Raw genomic sequence first — 18,589 nt, 5'->3', positions numbered from 1 at the left:
AGCATTCTCCTCCTGTGTGATTAACTGCCACTGAAAACCCACTGGAGGGTCAGCTATGGGTCGGTTACGACTTGGTACATAACAACATTCAGAATAAATATGACAATATCCTTTAAAGGATTAATTTGTATATTATTAGAATTTACAAATTGTGCTCAGGGGCCTAGTGTGTGTGCAAGGAATGCTCTCCTGACCAATTGTGACATACTCAAGGCCACTGTTACTGTCACTGTGACAATCCGCCTTGTTGAGGGCTCTCCCTTCCTTTGCTGATCCTCCACCTTTCTAAACATGAGGTCCTTCTCTAAGGACTGGCCCCTCCTAACAGGACCAAAATTTGTGAGACAAAGTTTCACCATCCCTGCCTCCATGGAGCACCCTGGCTGCACCTTTTGTAAGATATATTTTTTTGTCCTTTTGGCAGTCCTTGGGATATGCACCACTGTTTTCCAACATCACAATTCAAAGATATCAATTTTTCTTCTGCCATTCACTGTTCAACCCTAATCTGAATATGGGGTAATTGAAATTATTATCCTTTGGATCAGGAGTACCTTATTCTTCAAACTGACATCATTGCTCTATCAGTTGAAACCAGGACAAGATTCTGAGAATCGTAGGAGATGAGGGCAAACAGTAAGAGATATTAAAAAAGACAGAAAGTTGAGCTGGAGAAGTGAATTTAGTAACCACATATGAATGGTATTTTCCATATTTCTAGTACAGTACATCAAATTCAGAATAAATCACTTACTTTGGTTTTGACTTCTGTATCATGTGATTGTCTATTTTGTGGTTTGGTCCTTCAGAAGTTGTTTGGGACCCAAAGGCCACATATGAATGGTATTTTCCATATTTCTAGAACAGTACATCAAATTCAGAATAGTTCACCTGTCTAGTGGTTGAAACCCTCCAGGAGATCCTGGGCAGAAAGATGAGCAATCTCCTTGTGTGAGTTACAGCTTCTGCAAACTCACTGTGGATCAGCTATGAGTCAGTTCAGACTCAGTGGCAATTAAACTCACCTAACGACTGGAGTTTACAACTTATCTGACAGTCTAATGACTGTCAAATGTCTCGTGACTATTGTTGTTATGTGACATCGAGTCACTTGCGACTCATACCGACCCTATGTACAACAGCCCTAAACTCTGCTCTATCCTGTGACAATTGCACAGTCTCTGATACACCCATCCTGATTACCCCAGTCACTGAATCAATCCACCTCATAGAGGGCCTTCCCCTCCTGCGCCTGCCTTCCACCGTCCCAAGCATGATGTCCTTCTCCAAAGACCGGTCCCTCCTTACAACATATCCAAAGTATGTTAGACGAAACCTCAGAATCCTTGCCTCCAAGGAGCAGCCCGGTTTGTCCCTTTCCAGGATGAATCTGTTTGTTTTCCTAGCAGTCCATGGTACCCTCAATACTCTTCTCCAGCACCACAGCTCAAAAGCATCAATTCATTCTCTTTCTATCCTTCTTAGTTACTGTCCAACTCTCTGATGCATAACAAGTGATCGCAAAGACCATGGCCTGTATCAGAGGCACCTTAGTCTCCAGAGAGACACCATTGCTCTTCAGAACTTTGGAGAGGTCCCTAAATGGCAGACTTTCCCATGACAATCCGTCTTTTAATTTCCTGGCTACTGGTGCCCAGAGTGTTGACTGTGGAGCCAAGTAAACTAAAGCTGTGAACAATCAAAATCTCTTCACCATCCATCCTGACGCTTCCAATTGGCCCAGTGGCTGACTCTGAGAAGAATGAGAATCCCAGAACACTTGATCGTGCTAATGAGAAACCTATACTTGGACCAAGAGGCAGTCGTCAGAACAGAGCAAGGAAACACTGCATGGTTCAAAATTGGGAAGGGCATACACCAGGGATGTGTCTTGTCTCCATACCTTTTCAACCTGTATGCAGAACAGATTATCTGGAGGCTGGGCTCGATGAGGAGGAATGTGGGGTCAAGATTAGTGGAAGATCTATCAACAATCTGTGATATGCAGTTGACACAACCCTGCTTGCTGAAAGTGAGGAGGACCTGAAGCATTTGCTGCAGAGGGTCTAGGACTGCAGCCTCCAATATAGATTGAGGCTCAATGTCAAAAAGACAAAGATTCTCACCACTGTCTCATGACTACTTCCACAAAAACTAAGAAAAACCTCATAGAACAATTCCACCCCACACACGAGGGCGCCCTGCATAAGCATTGTCTTCACAGACAGGTATGCAGCTTTTGTTTTAATGTTACAATGCTATTATACCACTATCGTTGTTGTCAGATGCTATCGAGTTGAGAACGGCCCATCTTGACCTTCTGGGCATCAGATCTGAACCTTGTCCTATGCTGTGTCATCCTTCTAATTTCTCACATATCCAGTCCCATTGGAGCAGTCACTGTGCCGAGCCATCTAGTTGAGTATTCTTTTCTTTCACTGATCCTTCAGCTTTCCAAGTATGATAACCCTTTGCACGAAATACCCTCTCCTATCTCTGTCATCTTTGCCTCCAAAGAGCACTTTGGCTGTACTTTCTCCAAGACATATCTGTCTGTTCTTTTGGTTGTCCGTGGGCTATTCAGTACTATTCTCTAACACTCAGCTCAAAGACCTCAATTCTTCTGCCATCCTTGTTCATTATCCAGGTCTCAGATGCACAGCAAGTGGTTTGAAAGACTGTGTCCTGCTCAGGTGCACTTTAGTCCTCACACAGCCATGGTTGCTCCTCCGTGTTTTGGAGAGATCTCTGACTGCAGATTTCCCAGTGCAATTGAGGAAGACAAAGACGCCAGTAGATGGAGGCAAAGGCTTGCTTATCTTTCATTAAAGCCATTCTATTGAAACGTTTCCTCAGGAGAAAAAAAAAATAGAATAGAAACTTACCGACTTGTTTTTCTCTCTGTTGTGATGAATATATTTAAATAATAAAAAAGATACTATTTTAAAAAATATTTTCAAATAATTTGGACTGTCAAGGAACATTTGAATAATTTTATTTCAAAGAGTACATTGCATAGGACAAAAAAGCTGCAAAAGACTTCTTTGAAGTTTTAAAGAAAATGAGGATGCCATACCAGCAACTCAGGTACATCTGCCTTAAGTTATAGTAGTTTGTATGGATAATGAGTAAGGCAGGTGAAAGATGAATTAACGACTACAAATTATCATGTTGGCAAAGGATATTGACTTCACGATGGACTGCCAGAGAATGAACAAATATGCCTTAGAAGAAGTGCAACAAGAATGTCCCTTTTAATAATAATAATATAATAATAATATAATAATAATATAATTTTAAAAATAATGGCAAGGCTTCATATCAATTACTTTTAATGTACTATTACTTTCAGGGGAGCTCTGGTGGCCTAGTGGCTAGAAGCTGTACTGCAATCCCAAAGGTACACAGTTTTAATCCACCAGATGCTCTGCCAGAGAAGGAGGGACAATTTCCTCCTGTACCAGTCAGATCTGATTTGATGGTACATGCACAAAAATAATAATTAAAAATGACTATTACTTTCAATATATTATCAAGAACTATTCTCTAGATCAGAACATCATGCTTGGTAAAAATGTCAGCAAAAAAAGAGAAACACCCTAACCATGTGGGTTGGCTGCAAAGATGGGCTTAAACACAGCAGTGGTTATGAGAATAACTCATGTGATCAGGTAGAATTTAGTTGTTTTATATAGGCTCTATAAAGAGTGGCTGACTTGATAACACCCACCACTGTTAATAATGATTCCTTGCTCAGCACTGAGCCAGAGGCTGTCAAGAAAATGCCTGGAAGCATTGCCTTTCACCAGGAAGACTCTTGGCCAAAGTAATCAACTTTTTTACTTTGTGGACTAAGAAGCATTCTATTATCTTATCCACTGTGACACCAAGGCTCCGTTATGTTACCAAGGTGTGTATGTAATTTAGTCATATTAATCCTATGACAAAAGAAGAATAGATGCCTTTGAGTTGTGGTGCTGGAGAAGAGTCTTGAACATACCACGGACTGCCAAGAAAACAAATAGGTCTATCTTGGAGAGGGTGAAACCAAGTCTCTACTTGGAGGTTAGGATTTTGAAGCTCTCCCTCACTTACTTCGGGCATGTGGCCAGGAGAGATTGGTTCTTGGAGAAGGACATCATGCTCAGAAGGGTGGACAGACAGCGCAGGAGAGGGAGACCCTGGATGAGATGGATTAATATAGTACCTGGGGCGATGGGGGTGGTTGTGTTAGAATTCGTGAGAGTGGCTGAGGACTGGAAAGGGTTGAGAGCTGCTGTATGTAGGGTGTTTATATATAGCAGATGACTCAACCAATGACATTCTATGACTGGTTTGGAAGCAGGAGTGGCATCCACTTCCTGAACAACTCGCCTCCAGAAACTCTATGAACTTTGATAAATGTCAATAGTTGTAACGGGGCTTCAGGCTTTTTTTTCATAGGGTCTGTATGAGCTGTGCTTTACTCAAAGGCAATCAACAATAACAGCAATAATGGTGGCCAACTATGACAATAGTAAGGTGGTCTAGTGGAAAGAAGCTGTACTGCAATCCCAAAGGCAGGTGCTTTGAGGCCATCAGCTGCTTTGCAGGAGCTTTATGGACAATCTCCTTCAGTGCGATTAATCGCCTCTGAAAACCCGTCAGTGAGTCAGCTATGGGTTTGTTCCAACTTGACGGTACACAGCAACATAACAATAATTGTAATATTAGAGAATTAAAGAATAGTTATATAGTGATCTATACAGAAATGAGTTCATCTCAATAGATTTTGAGAACTCTTTGCTAATTATTTTCTCTAGCATTTTTTCAAATTTCTTCTTTTCATCTATCTGTTGGCTACAATACTGGATATGCTCGTGGCACACTTTATAGAAGACAAGCGTTATGGTTGCTAGTGTAAACTCTGAAGCCTGGATTTTGTGACTTTAGCTTCTAGACTCATTTTGCTAAGACTGATAGTCTTTCACGGCCAGAAGTAGTTCTTCCTGGACTGGCAACAGTGCTATCTAAAAGGACTGAAAATTTTTATATACGCTTTAAAAATATTTCTTCTCTTAAGTATGTAGAACACTTTCAAAATAAGTTTGATTTTTATTTTATTCTGTACATAAGTAAGAGCTAGAACAAATAAGACAGGGAAAGTTGCATTTAGACAATCCTTTTGACAAATTCCCTGGGTTTATCCACTGAACTTTTTATATCATTGAATGGTCTCTATTTCTGGTGCTTCCATACAAAAACTCTGGAGCACAGCAAATTTCATCATAAATCCTGATAAAGTATTGTTCTCAATATTCTCATCTCCCTCACATCTATCACTGTTTTCCTCCTGTGTTTTAAAAGCATTAAATAAAGTGGTTCAATTTCTTCCATTAAATGTTAAATGTTCTACTGATTCTTATCTGATAAGACTCACTTTACCTTTATAGGACACATAGTTAAGTTTGTTGTTCTTCTTGCGTTCCATTGATTTAGAACCGATCCATAGCTGACCTTCTGGCAGGTTTTCAGAGACTGTTGATCAAGCAGGAGGAGATTGCATGTCCATCTCCAGTGGAGTAGCTGGTAGATTCGAACTGTATGCCTTCAGGATTGCAGCACAGTTTCCTGCCACTAGGCCACCAGAGCTCCCCATAGATAAGTAGATATCTTATTGGAAATTATGTTTATATATATTGACTTTGAACAAGCATCTAGGTGATTCTTATCTTCAGGATAGTAGAGAAAGTTTTAAAATAAAGTAGCACAGACATTAGTGTATTCCTGTTGTATGATAAATTGCTATATTAAAAAAATACTAGGCCATATCATAAATCATTTAAAACTTTAAAAAAGAAAAACCAGAGCCATTCAGAAAACATATTAGGCATTCAGGAATCTAGATGCATAGATTGGTGTGTGATTGCAAAAACAGTTTGTTTTTACAAACTCATATGAACACATTTCAAGGTGGTATGTGGGGACCTTGGAATTAAGGTTGCTGTCTGAAAGTTTAAATAGGAAAATTTCCACAAGGTATTGAAGGTACTCACTCATCCATTGGAGTCAATCACTTGTGTGAATGAAACACCAAAGAAAACAGAATATGAATAATGGGGAAAAGATGTGTATAATAAATATTGCCTCAAAGGAAAGGACAGGATGTGACTATTATTTGCAAGCAGCAAGCTAATTAACTACTCTCCTTAATGTAGAACATTTTAACAACGGGGTTTGCTCCACATGAAATGGCTTATAATGAAGAAGTAATCAAAACAATCCAAGATTACATTTCCAGTCTGCCATGGGAGGGAAAACAAAACCTATTTGGACCATGCAAGAGTTTATTTGATTCTAGCACTTGCTGTTTAGAAATATGGCTCTTTTAGACATAACCTGGAAATCTGAGAAGCCACTCTCGTGAAACCATTAAACTAAATCTTGCCTCTGAACAGTTGGTTGTGGTGTCCCATAGCTATTTCTAGCTTGTACAATTCCCTTAAAGGCACTGAGATATCATCATCAGAAAATGTCATATGCCTAACACACTGATGAGGCATGGTTCTTTTATTTTAATGTATTATCTACAGAATTTTAAAAATTTACAAAAACAAAGGATAACTTCCTGAGTAAAAAAAGATTCAATGCATGCAATTTCCTAAAATTAGATTGTTATAGTAACTGTCTGGGTAAAAGACTTAAGACTCCTTTGTTTCTTTTCTGTTTTTTTAGTCAAATAACTTGATGTCACACTCTGGTCTCTGTTGTTTAATAGTGGCATTTTAAAATAAGAATAAAAATCAGAATAACTGGATTGCTTTTACTAAAAATGCAAATACCGATAGGTATCATCTTTTGGAGAGAGAGTGAGTTAACAGGCAGCTAGTATCTGAAGAGAAATTTTCTTTTTCCTCATGCATTTAAGGGTTCTTAGTACATCAGAGCTGATAAAGATGGTGCAGAATAGGACAGGGTTCAAATCTGTTTTTCATAGGGTCACTATGAGTTGTACTGTACTTGACAGTAGCTAACAAAAATATTAAGAAAATGAGCACAGTTTCTACTTAGTGGATTCTTTTTTCACAGATGGTTCCTTTCTCAATCCACGCACTCTCAACTACAAGCTCCTTTTTACTCAGACTGGAGGAAGAAACTGACTATCCTTTCCCTCAGAATAATGGATGGGATCTTTTAGTTACCAGAGCAATATAATACACATCTCTTCTATATGTACTCTGAATAAATAAAATGACTTCTACTGTATTCAGATATTCTAAAACTTTATTTTTTTTTCCACATTCGATTGTGTCAGAAAAGAGTACTATCACTTAAGTTTTCTTAGGGTTTTTTAAATTTTTATTTTAGTACATTTATAACTTTAATTATATTTGCACTTAACCTTAAAATATTTCCTATTCTTCAATTCAGAAAAAAGACAAATAATTTAAGTGAAAATTACATCAAATACTTCTAGGTTCAACAAAATATATACGAACTGTGTTATTTAGTATCATGGTGTTGCCAGACTAGATACTGAGAAGATATAATAAAACCAATAAATGCATGTGTTTAATTTTAATATTATATTTAGTAGTAAAAATGCTAAATACCTCTCTGAAAATAAAAATCTGACTGCCTAAAGGCTTTATTAAATACTAGCAGTTTTATTTATAAAAATCAAAGTATATAGCATAATATAGCAAGTGCCTATCCTGTGTATGTATTATTCAGGATTTGTTTATACCAAATATAACATCGTTTTATATATAATGTTGGAAATTATTCAGGTGAATGTCCTTTTTCAATACTATTTGAATATGGAAATTAAAGCTGTACTAAAAGGATTCGTAAAAAGCAATTTTTTTACAGCCCCTTTTACCTCTTTGTTCCGTAGACTGTAGATGATAGGATTCAACATGGGTGTTAATCCAGCATATACCAAAGCCATAAACTTATCTATTTCTTGTGAATCTACAGCTGAAGGCTTCAGATACATGGAGAGAGCTGTCCCATAGAACAAAACGACCACAGTCAAGTGGGCAGCACATGTTGAAAAAGCTTTGCTTCTGCCATGCACGGAACTGATTCTTAGGATGTTGGAGAGGATGAAGGCATAGGAGACACAAATGAGAAGCATCGGCATAGGAAGGAGAAGGATGCTGATGATGAGCATCATTAACTCCGCCACGGACGTGTCCACACAAACCAGTTTCAAGACAGCCAGAATTTCACAGGTGAAATGATTGATAATGCTGTTACCGCATAGAGACAACTGTAGTACAGACGTCGTCTCCGCGAGGGCCGTGAGGCAGCCAGTCACCCAGGAGCCCACTGCAATCTGCAAACAGACCTTCCTGTTCATGATGACAGGGTATCGGAGGGGGTTGCAAATGGCTACATACCGGTCATATGCCATCAAGGACAAAAGCACACACTCTGTGGACCCCATCGCAAGAGAGAAGTACATCTGTGCAGCACATCCCGAGAACGAGATGATGTTTTTCCCTATCACAAAATTTGCTAGCATTGGAGTGAGAGCAGAAGAGGTATACCAGATGTCCAGAAAGGAGAGGTTGCTGAGGAAGAAGTACATGGGGGTATGTAGGTGAGAATCCAAGATGGTGATGGAGATCAGAGTAATATTGCCCAGCAAGGTAACCAGGTACATCACCAGGCACAATACAAATATGATGATCTCAACTTTGGGGTAGAGGGAAAATCCCAGGAACAAAAAATCCGTTATAGTTGTCCAGTTTGTCTGGAACATTTTACTGTGCATTCACTCAGAGGGAGAATGAACATCATCTTTTATATACACACCAAACATTCTTTTCAGCATTTACTATTGTTCTTTATCTTATGATTTGTGGTCTGTGCTTGAATACGTCTCTGGCTTTGTGTGATTACTTGGGGTATACATTTGAATGATTTACCATTTCCAAGAAAAATTTCAAGAAGAATCCAGCAGATTAAAAGTATTCTCAAAATTATCTGTTTGCTCTGAGACATACTTTTGACAGTGCTGATGTAGAACCAGGGCCCATTAAGAAAGAGGACAGAAACAAACTCCTGCTTGCTTTCTTTTTTCCAAAAACCCTGCCCATAACTGACATAGGATTATGCCATCTATTTACCTCTGGGCCACTGGAATTCTTCCTTCCCTTGGTTTGATAAAGCTTCTCACTTACGAACTATCGTGCTTTCCAAGATCATAGCTTCTTTGATAGTGCTAGAGTTCTGTCCATAGTGATTGGGGAGATTCATTGAATAAATGAAGGTCTAGATTCCTACAGTCATAGACTACTAATACTAATACTAATACTAATACTAATACTAATACTAATACTAATACTAATACTAATACTAATACTAATACACAGATATTAATGGAGCTCCTGAGCATTTAAACAAAGCACTAAGTTCTCTTCTCAAGGCCAGGGTCACGGATGCAGATATTTTCAAGGTCAGGAACACCTGGGGTTTCTTTCATGTCACTAGAATTAACCCCTTGCTCTGGATATATTCTCCAAAGGACCAGTCACTGGCTTTACAAGGCAATTTAAATTCTTTGTTACAAGTGAAAACTTTGCAAATTCACACAACAAATTAAAGTTAGAACTCTATTTGTGCAGGATTACAAATACTGAAACTCCAGGGACAATGTCCCATAGATCCAATTATAGTTGGGGAGATGATCTATTCTAATTGTAATGCTATTCAAACAAAAATAAACATGTTCCTGTCAATGCTGTCTCTGAGAAGGGCTACTTTGCTCAAGATTGCAGTGTGGAAAGCAGTCGAGTGAATTAGCATAAAGTTTTGGGTAGTTTCTCCTTCAAGTTGAAAGGGGCTTATTTGTATGAGATCAAACTGTGTTTGATTTTGAACCCACCATAGAATGAGAGTCTAAAGATGCCTAATAGTAACCATAGGTAGCTCTGGTGGCCTAGTGGTAAGATGCTGCACTGCAATCCTGAAGGCATACTATTTGAATCCAATTGCTCCCCTGGAGAAGGTCAAACAATCTCCTCCTGTGTGATTGACTGTTTCTGAAAATTTGCTGGAAGGTTAGCTATGGTTTGGTTCCAACTAGATCCATACAGTAAGAACACACAACAGTAACAACAACAACACCACTAATCCTTACATGTTGCTAGAAGAGGCTATTCCTTGTAAAGGGACATTGTGGTAGGAAAGGTGGAGACAGACTTTCAACCAGAGGGACTGATGCACTGACTGCAGCAATGGGCTCAAGTGTGTCAAAGATAATGAGAATTAAACAGGGTTTAGATCTGTTGTTCATAGTATCACTATGGATCATACTTGACCCAAAGGCAGCTAACAACAACAATAACAATCATTAAATTTAAAAGGAAACTTAACACAATGTATATTATGAGGATGATCACCCGTTGAACTCACTCTTTCTGATGAGTTAGTGGAGAAAATGGTAAAATTCTGAGTAAACAACAACAACAACCAAAAAAAAAAACCCCAAAGCACAATTTATATGAATGAAACATAATGTAAATAAATTATTATATGAAATCCAATAAAAATATTTTAAAAAGGAAATGTAAAGAATAGATTTTTTAAAAAAAATTATTGGGTTTGCATATAATCTTCCATATATATTGTGTTTCATTCATGTACATTATGTTTTACACAATCATTCACATATATTGTTTCATTTATGCACACCGTGTTTCTTATACACATTGTGTTTCCTTTCATTACCATTGATCTATGCCTTCCCCCCTTTTCTAAGATATTGCAAATTTTTATTAAAATATTGGTAAACAGTTGAAAACATTTGTATATAAACATTCTCTGAATGAATGTAAATTAATGAAAATCTAGAATAAAATAATAAATAACATGAACTTTTTTCTCCCCAAAATGCATTCAAAGTAGAGTTTACACCTTGTGTAATTTTACATCACAGCACATGACTAGAAACCCTTTCTAGAATTATTCTTTTATGTGTTCTCAACAACTTTTCATAGACTATAAGAGACTGATTTAATTAAAAAATGGCAACTGGGAAAAGGAAGATAATTTTTCAAAGAGAAAAACGAACTCAGAATGGGGAGGCAGGGAGGAAAATGTGCAACAGAGAATGAATGGAAATCCAAATTCTGTATAAACTTTCAGTAAAATCTAAAAAAAAGGAAAAAATGGAAATATATGAGAATTCCTGGAACGGGACTAACATTCACCTTGTGTTTTACATAACGGAAACCCTTGCTAAGTGATGAAGATCAACCTTGATCTCCCACCCCACTGTAATTTGCCCAAATAATTTGGGTATGACTGAGCTCAGAGAGGTATTTCTGTTGGCTGTTGTAGGTATTTTCCAAGAATTGAGCCAAGCTGATTCCTAAAAGCAGTTTGCTTAATATATTTTGATTCTTAGATGCCTTCCTCAATATAAGATGAATCATGTCGGCTGAACTTTAACACTGAGGATTAGGAGAACACAAACTGGTAACCATACCCAGGTGTTGATTTGGTGGATGTATCAAAACCTGATGCCATCAAAGTGGCAAAGTCCACGTTTTTGGTGAACCATGAGGAAGAATACTGAATATTTCTCACTCTCTTTGAAAGTTGGATGCCTTCTGATCTATGCAGTTTATCTCCCCAAGCCTTCAAGTCCTCATCGTATCTTTCCTCTTTCTTCACACACACACACACACACACACACACACACACACACACTCACACACTCCATTGGACCACTAACCTCTGCTATGCTAGTGATTTTTCTCCTGCTCCCTCTTGTCCCTGCTCCCTTATTCCCTTCCCCTTTTGAACATACATACACACACACACACACACACACACACACATATATATATCACTCCATTCTCTTCCGACTTTCACAATATTTGTCTTATACAGTAGTTTCCAGTTTGTGACTGAGTTATTTCACTCAACATACTGCTCTGTAGGTTTTTCCATGTTTTATCTTATTTTACAAACTACTCAGTTCTCTAGATCTGCATAGTACTTTGTTGTGTGAGTATGCAACTTTCTCTATCCATTCATTTGTTGATGGGCATTTGGGCTCTTTCCACTTTCTTGACCTTGTGAATATTATTGTTATGAACATAAGAAGACATGTTTCTGTTCATATCTTAGCTCTAATTTCCTTGCCACAGTCCTAGAAGTGGAATACTCAGGTCATATGTGATTTCTTTTTTAAAAAAATTTTTATTTATTAATTTTTATTTTATTATAATTTGTGTGTGTGTGTGTGTACCATCAAATCGAATCTGACTGGTACAGGAGGAGATTGTCCCTTTTTCTTCAGCAGAGCATCTGGTGGATTTGAACCAAGTGCCTCTGGGATTGCAGTGCAGCTTCTTGCCACATATGTGATTTCTATGTGCACTTTTTTTAGGAAACATCAAACTTCCTTCCATAGTGGTTGTTCCACTTTACAAAACCATCAGTGTGAGGTTCATAAGTTTTATGGTAAGATTTTTTAAGCTTTATCATATAAAAGTATTTTTAGAATTCTATAATAAAATTTATTTATTTGAGGTATTCTTTGTGTTCTCTGTTTACAATATGTTTGCCAAATGAAAGTGAGATGAAGCTTTTCCCTTGTTGCCTCCAAGTAGCACTCTAGCTGTACTTTCTCCAAAACATACCTGTTCTTTTGGCAGTCCATAGGTTATTGTTACAGTTACAATGTCAATCCATTTCAACAATGTCAATCACATCTCACATTATGACTCTAATTGTTACAGTCAAGTATACCAGCAATTATGAGAATGGTGCAGGACAGGGCAGGGTACAAATCTGTTGCTCAGAGGGTCATTATTGGTTATAGTTGATTCAATAGCATCTAACAGCAGCAAAATGACAATCAATTATTATGGGCTTTTGTATTCAAAAGTTGGTTGTTATTATATTTTGGAGGAACATTCTTCTAAGTGGTACAACACTCTTCTGTCAATATGCTGTAATGAGGTAACCTGAGGTTGCTGTGATGCTAACCCTTGTACCATCGGAGTATCAAATGCCATAACAGTTAACCATGCTGTACAATGGCTGGTGGAGCTCCCAATTTAAGACAGGTTTGGAAGCAGCAGTGGAATCCATTTCCTAACAATATGACTCTGGAAACCCTATGAACTTTGATAAATATTATTAGTTATAGAAAGGCTTCAGACCTTTTGTTCGTAGGGTCGCTATGAGTCGTGCTCAATTAGATGGCAATCAACAACATACAAGATACTCAGTCTCTTCTCCAAAACCAGAGCTCAAACACATCAGATCTTTTGTGTCCAGCTCTCAGAGAGCAAGTGATTGAAAAGATCATAGCTTAAATCTGGTACATCTTAGTCCTCAAACTGACATTACTTCTCAGTAATTTGTCAAGGCACTTGACTGCAGACTTGCCCAGTGTGATGCATCTCCTGATCTCTTGCTTGTTGGTACCAAGCATATTGTTCACGTAAGGTGAAGTAGTTGACAGTTTCAATCTTTTCTCCATCTATCATGTTGTTGTCTGTTGGTGGTCTAGTGGTGAGAATTTTTGTTTTATTGATCTTGAGATATAATCCGTGCTGAAGGCTTTAATCTTTAATCTACATAACGTGCTTCAAGTCCTCCTCACTTTAAGCAAGCAAAGTTATGTCTTCTGCATGACGCAGGTTGTTGATGAGTCTTCCTCTTATCCTGTTGCTATATTCTTCTTCAGGAGGTACAGTTTCTCAAATTATTTATTCAGCATATAAACTGAATAGGTATAAAGAGAGAATACAGCCCTGATGTACAGCGTTCCTAATTTTAGACCATGTAGTATTTCCTTGCTCTATTCAGACAATAGCTTCTTGATCTTAGTATAAGTTTTGCTCAAGCACAATTAAGTTCTGGAATTCCCATTCTTCTCATTGTTAGCCATAATGGGTTATAATACACATGTACTATTGCTAAATTATACATACGCTGAACTGGAGTATGTTTTACTGCATATATTGCTAACAATGATTTTTTTAAAAATTAGAGAAAAATAATATGGCATGAAAAAAAACATAGAATGTACCAACTGAACAATGAAGTAGAAATTAAAAACTAGTATTTAAAGGGAACACTACATGATTTAAAATTGGGAAAGGTGTGCATCAGGTCTTTATCCTCTCTATATCCCTATTTAACCTATATGGTGAACAAATCATTCAAGAAACTGGGCTTTATGAAGAAGACTATGACATCAAGACTGGAGGAAAGCTCATCAACAACTTATGCAAATGATATAACCTTGCTTGCTAAAAGTGAAGAGGACCTAAAGTGCTTGCTGCAGAGGATCAAGGCCTGAAGACGTCAGTATGGATTAAATCTCAACATCAAGAAAATAAAAATCCTCACAACAGGGCCAATAGGTAACATTATGGTTGTTGTTGTTTGAGGCTGATGAGTTGTGCATGACTCAGCAACCCTATGAACAGTCATCCTGAACCCTGACCTATCCTGTATCATCTTCGTAATTTCTGACATATGAGAGCCCATTGCTCTTAAACAGTACTTTCCTTCATATCAGTGTGTCAGTTCATCTCACCGCCCCTCCATCTTTCCAAGCATGATGTTGCTTTCTAGGGAATAGCCTCTCCTGGCAACATGTCCAGGATTGAAAGGTGAAGCTTTGCCATCTTTGCCTCCCATGAGCACTCTGGATGCCGAGTCTCACCAGCACTCAGGAGAACGGGAGTTATATAGCACTGACAAAGCCTGCTGCCAGGTGCCTCTCCAAAATCCTGAATAACAATAATGCCAATTTAAAGACTAAGGTGCAGGAAATGCCAGCCACAGTCTTTGCAATCACCTGCTATGCTCTTCAGAATTGGACACGAATAAGGATGACAGGAGAATAATTGATGCATCTGAGCTGTGGTTTTGGAGAATTGTGCTGAATTTTCCTGGGACTGCCAAATGAACAAAGAGATACGTGTTGGAGAAAGTGCAACCAGAGTGGCCCTTAAAGGCAAATAAGGTGTAGCTTCATTTCTCATATTTCGAGCATGTTGTTAGGAGAAGCTCTTCTTTCAAAGAGGACAACATGCGTGGGAAGAGGGAGGCTCAGTGAAGGAGAGGAAGGGCCTCAATAAGATATATTGACAGAGTCTGTGGCAATGGGCTCAACTGTGTCGAGGATGATAAGGATGGTGCAAAATAGGTCTAGTTCAGATCCGTGTTTCATAGAGTCACTGTGAGTCATACTTGATGACATTTCACAGCAAGAAGCAATTTACATCTCATTGGGGATCTTCCTAAATAACCGAGATGTCATTGAAAAATGCACAAGAGACACTGAGATGTACTTTAACCAAATGACAATGGAAACATAATATCTCAAAACTTGTAGGATGCAGCTAAAGGAACATCTAGATTGAAAAAAAAATTAATAGTCTTAAGTGGTAATGAAGAAGAAATATTTTTAAATATTTTTAAAATTCTCACAAAAGAGAACACAGACCATAAGAGAAAAGAGAAATCCCTTGAAGTCAATAGAAGGAAAAAACCAGCAAAGAAGACAAATCAGTGAAACAAGAAATGAAAAGACAGTAGTTATTAATAAAGCCAAAATGTGAATATTTTATTAAACCTCTAGCTAACTGATTAAGAGGCGAAGTGAAAGCATAAACGAAAAATTTCAGGAATGAAGGAAAGAACATCACTTTAATGTCTGCATAGATTTAAAAGACAGTATAGAGAGTGTTATTAACAATTTTATTTCATTAAATTCAACAATTTAGATTACACAAATGAATTTCTTAAAAAGCACAAGTTATCAAGGAAAAAAAACCCAAAGAAACAAAATAATTCAACTGAACTTTAAACAGTTTGTTAACAACTTCTCCAGAAAGAAAACTTTGAGAGACAAAGTTTTTAAAATAAAAAAAAAGAAGAGTTTTAGTCCTGAGGTATTAAAGCAGACTGCTCTGTTAATTACTTGATGTTCACTTTACAATATAAACTTATTCAAAGAATTGGGTAGAAAATCATAGTTGAACCTAATCTGAAATGGTTGGAAATAGATATGAGCTCTCAGCCATGATAATAATGTGGCTTTGCAAGTGCTTAATTAATATCTTATGTTCACACATTTTAGGTGTTGCTCCTGGGAGCAACATCAAAGATCGATTCATAAAGAGTAGTGAGGGACTTGGTAGCCCATTTCCAACAGCTCAGCAGGATCCATATGAATAGTTACAAGTATCAGGAAAATGACCTGGTGAGTATGTCGAACTGAGAGAATTTCTTTGTGTCTTTATTAATCTCCTCTAAAGAAGATAGTCATTCAACGCTGAATCTGGCTGAAGAAAGCACTGGACCTCAGCGAGGAAGAGTCAAGATAAAAGATAACTTAATCTCTTACAGAACAAGGTGGCTACTCAGTTGGAGACTGCAAGAGCCACATTATTTGAGAGAATGAACACTTAACCAAGGTCAGAATGAAGCAGAATAAAGTCACTTGACACCTGTGTATATTATGCCTCTTAAATGCAGATAGTAAGACAAATATATTTGGTATAGAGATAGATTAGGGTCCTCTGATGTTGGTTGTTCAATAAAATTCGTAGTGATCTGTTCATCAAGTAGTGAGATTATTGGCTGAGTGTAGTCAATATTCTACTGCATCTTTTTTTTTTTTAATTTGAACACTTGAAAAGTCAAGTGATTTAGGCTGATATAGTGGCCACTGATGACAACTGGTAGCACAGAACTGTGATTTGCCCAGAATTTCCCAAAACAAAGTAGAGAAGACATTGCCTCACCCCAGCTGGACAGAGACTTGAAAGATCTGATGCGTCCTTTCTTTTGTTAGAGTTCTCTAAGGCTGCTGTAGAATGCAGTATTTTTATTTTTTAAAAAAAAGCTCTATCTAAAAAAATCTTCCAAGGAGAAGAAGTAAAGAACTGTGCTCAAAGAAAGAACAGAAATCACTGACCCTTCTTTATCAGGTATGTGCTTCTTCACATACAGGCTCCTGGCTGATAACATGTCCAAAGTATCTGAGATGGAATCTTGCCATCCTTACTTCTAAGGAGTATTTTGGTTGTACTTCCTCCAAGATGTATTTGTTTATTCTTCTGGATAGTAATTAAAATGTTACATAAGTATATGGAGCACTTCATATTCATTACCAACAATGTAATTCAAAAGTTATCAAGTTTTCCACCCTCTTTATTCACATCCAGCTTTTTCACGCACATGAAGTGAGTGAAAATACAATGGCTCGAGTCAGGTCCCCTTAGTCCTCAAAGTGCTTTCCTTGTTCAACACTGTCAAGAAGTCTTTTGCTGCATATTTTCCCAGTGCAATATGAAGTTTTGTTTCTTTTTTAAATTGTTCTTTTTTTAAAATTGAGATTTTAATGAAAGTTTATCAAGAACTTGGGTTTCCAATCGTTTATTGTTACACATTTTCTTCCCTGTCCCTCCTTCCCCCCAGATCGCCTTTTTCTTTGGAAAAAAGTTTTTCCTTGTTATACAGTACCCCCCCCCACACACACACACACACTTTACTATGCAGCTTTTATTCTGGACTCTTGTCATGCCAATAATTCCCAATCATATATTCCATTTATACAGTTCTCTCCCTCGTCTGTTTCAACGCCATGTAGATTAAGCTGCACTGCAATTCTGAAGCTACGTGGCTGAAATCCACCACTTGCTCCACTGGAGAAGGAGGGGCAATCTCCTCCTGTACTGGTCAGATCCGACTTCACAGTACACAACAAGAAAAAAAAAATATAAGTTTTATTTCTTGACCACTGCAATCCAAATAAATCTTTTATAGGGTTAATATTTTCATTTATTTTGATGCTGCTTATTTGTATAGTTATCATACCTTGTATTCTTAATATTGAAATACACTGTGCATTGAAAGTAATAGTTCTCGATCTACATTAGAAAATGCTTTAAGTTTTCCTCACTTTCAGTAAGCCTGCTTTTGTCATATACATATTATAAATAGTTAATGATTCTTCCTGTAATCCAGATGCCTTCTTTTTTCTTATATAATACATTGTTTTTCAAATCATTTGTTAAGAATACATGTTAAATAAATACAATAGTAAGAGTTAGCCAGATACACTCCTTTCCTGATTTTAAATCACACAGTATTTCATTCTGTACAAATGACTGCCTTTCGGTAAAATGATGCATTTGGGCATTTCCATTCCCCACAATACTATTCATAATGTACTATGATCCACTCTGGTGAGTGCCTTTTTAAAGTCATTAAAACACAAGTGAATATCTTTCTGATTCCCTATTTTTTATCAAGATGCATCTGATAACAATGATACTTCTTTTCCCTTGTCATCTGAATCCAGCTTAAATTTCTGAGAGTTTTCTAAAGATATACTACTAACTTTTCCAAATTAGCTGTAGTAAAATTTTACTTGTGATATTATTTTCAATAATTTACAAATTCTGCTATATCTTTGAAAGATTATGAAAAACTTGAATTTAGTCTCTGTATTGGTTGCTAATTAACCAGTGGTATTGTTAAAATTGAGGATCTCTGATGGCTCAGCCTGAAGGACCCCCAAACCGCTGGTCCTGTTCTGTCCCGAGTGGACGGCGAA

General features: G+C 37.4%; 1 protein-coding gene across 1 annotated transcript; it reads right to left on the bottom strand.

Annotated features, from left to right (window-relative positions):
* Positions 1 to 7,789: 7,789 nt before the first annotated feature.
* Positions 7,790 to 8,749, bottom strand: LOC102874306 (olfactory receptor 13F1-like). The gene has a single exon (XM_006886978.1). The coding sequence runs from the start codon at positions 8,747 to 8,749 to the stop codon at positions 7,790 to 7,792; it is 960 nt and encodes a 319-aa protein (XP_006887040.1).
* Between the last annotated feature and the right edge of the window lie 9,840 nt (positions 8,750 to 18,589).

Source organism: Elephantulus edwardii, unplaced genomic scaffold (assembly GCF_000299155.1).
Source record: "Elephantulus edwardii isolate Elephantulus edwardi_28Jun2011 unplaced genomic scaffold, EleEdw1.0 scaffold00052, whole genome shotgun sequence".
In the NCBI taxonomy this organism is placed as follows: domain Eukaryota; kingdom Metazoa; phylum Chordata; class Mammalia; order Macroscelidea; family Macroscelididae; genus Elephantulus; species Elephantulus edwardii.
The sequence above is the reverse complement of the archived record's forward strand: the minus strand, read 5'-3'. Positions and strand labels throughout refer to the sequence as shown.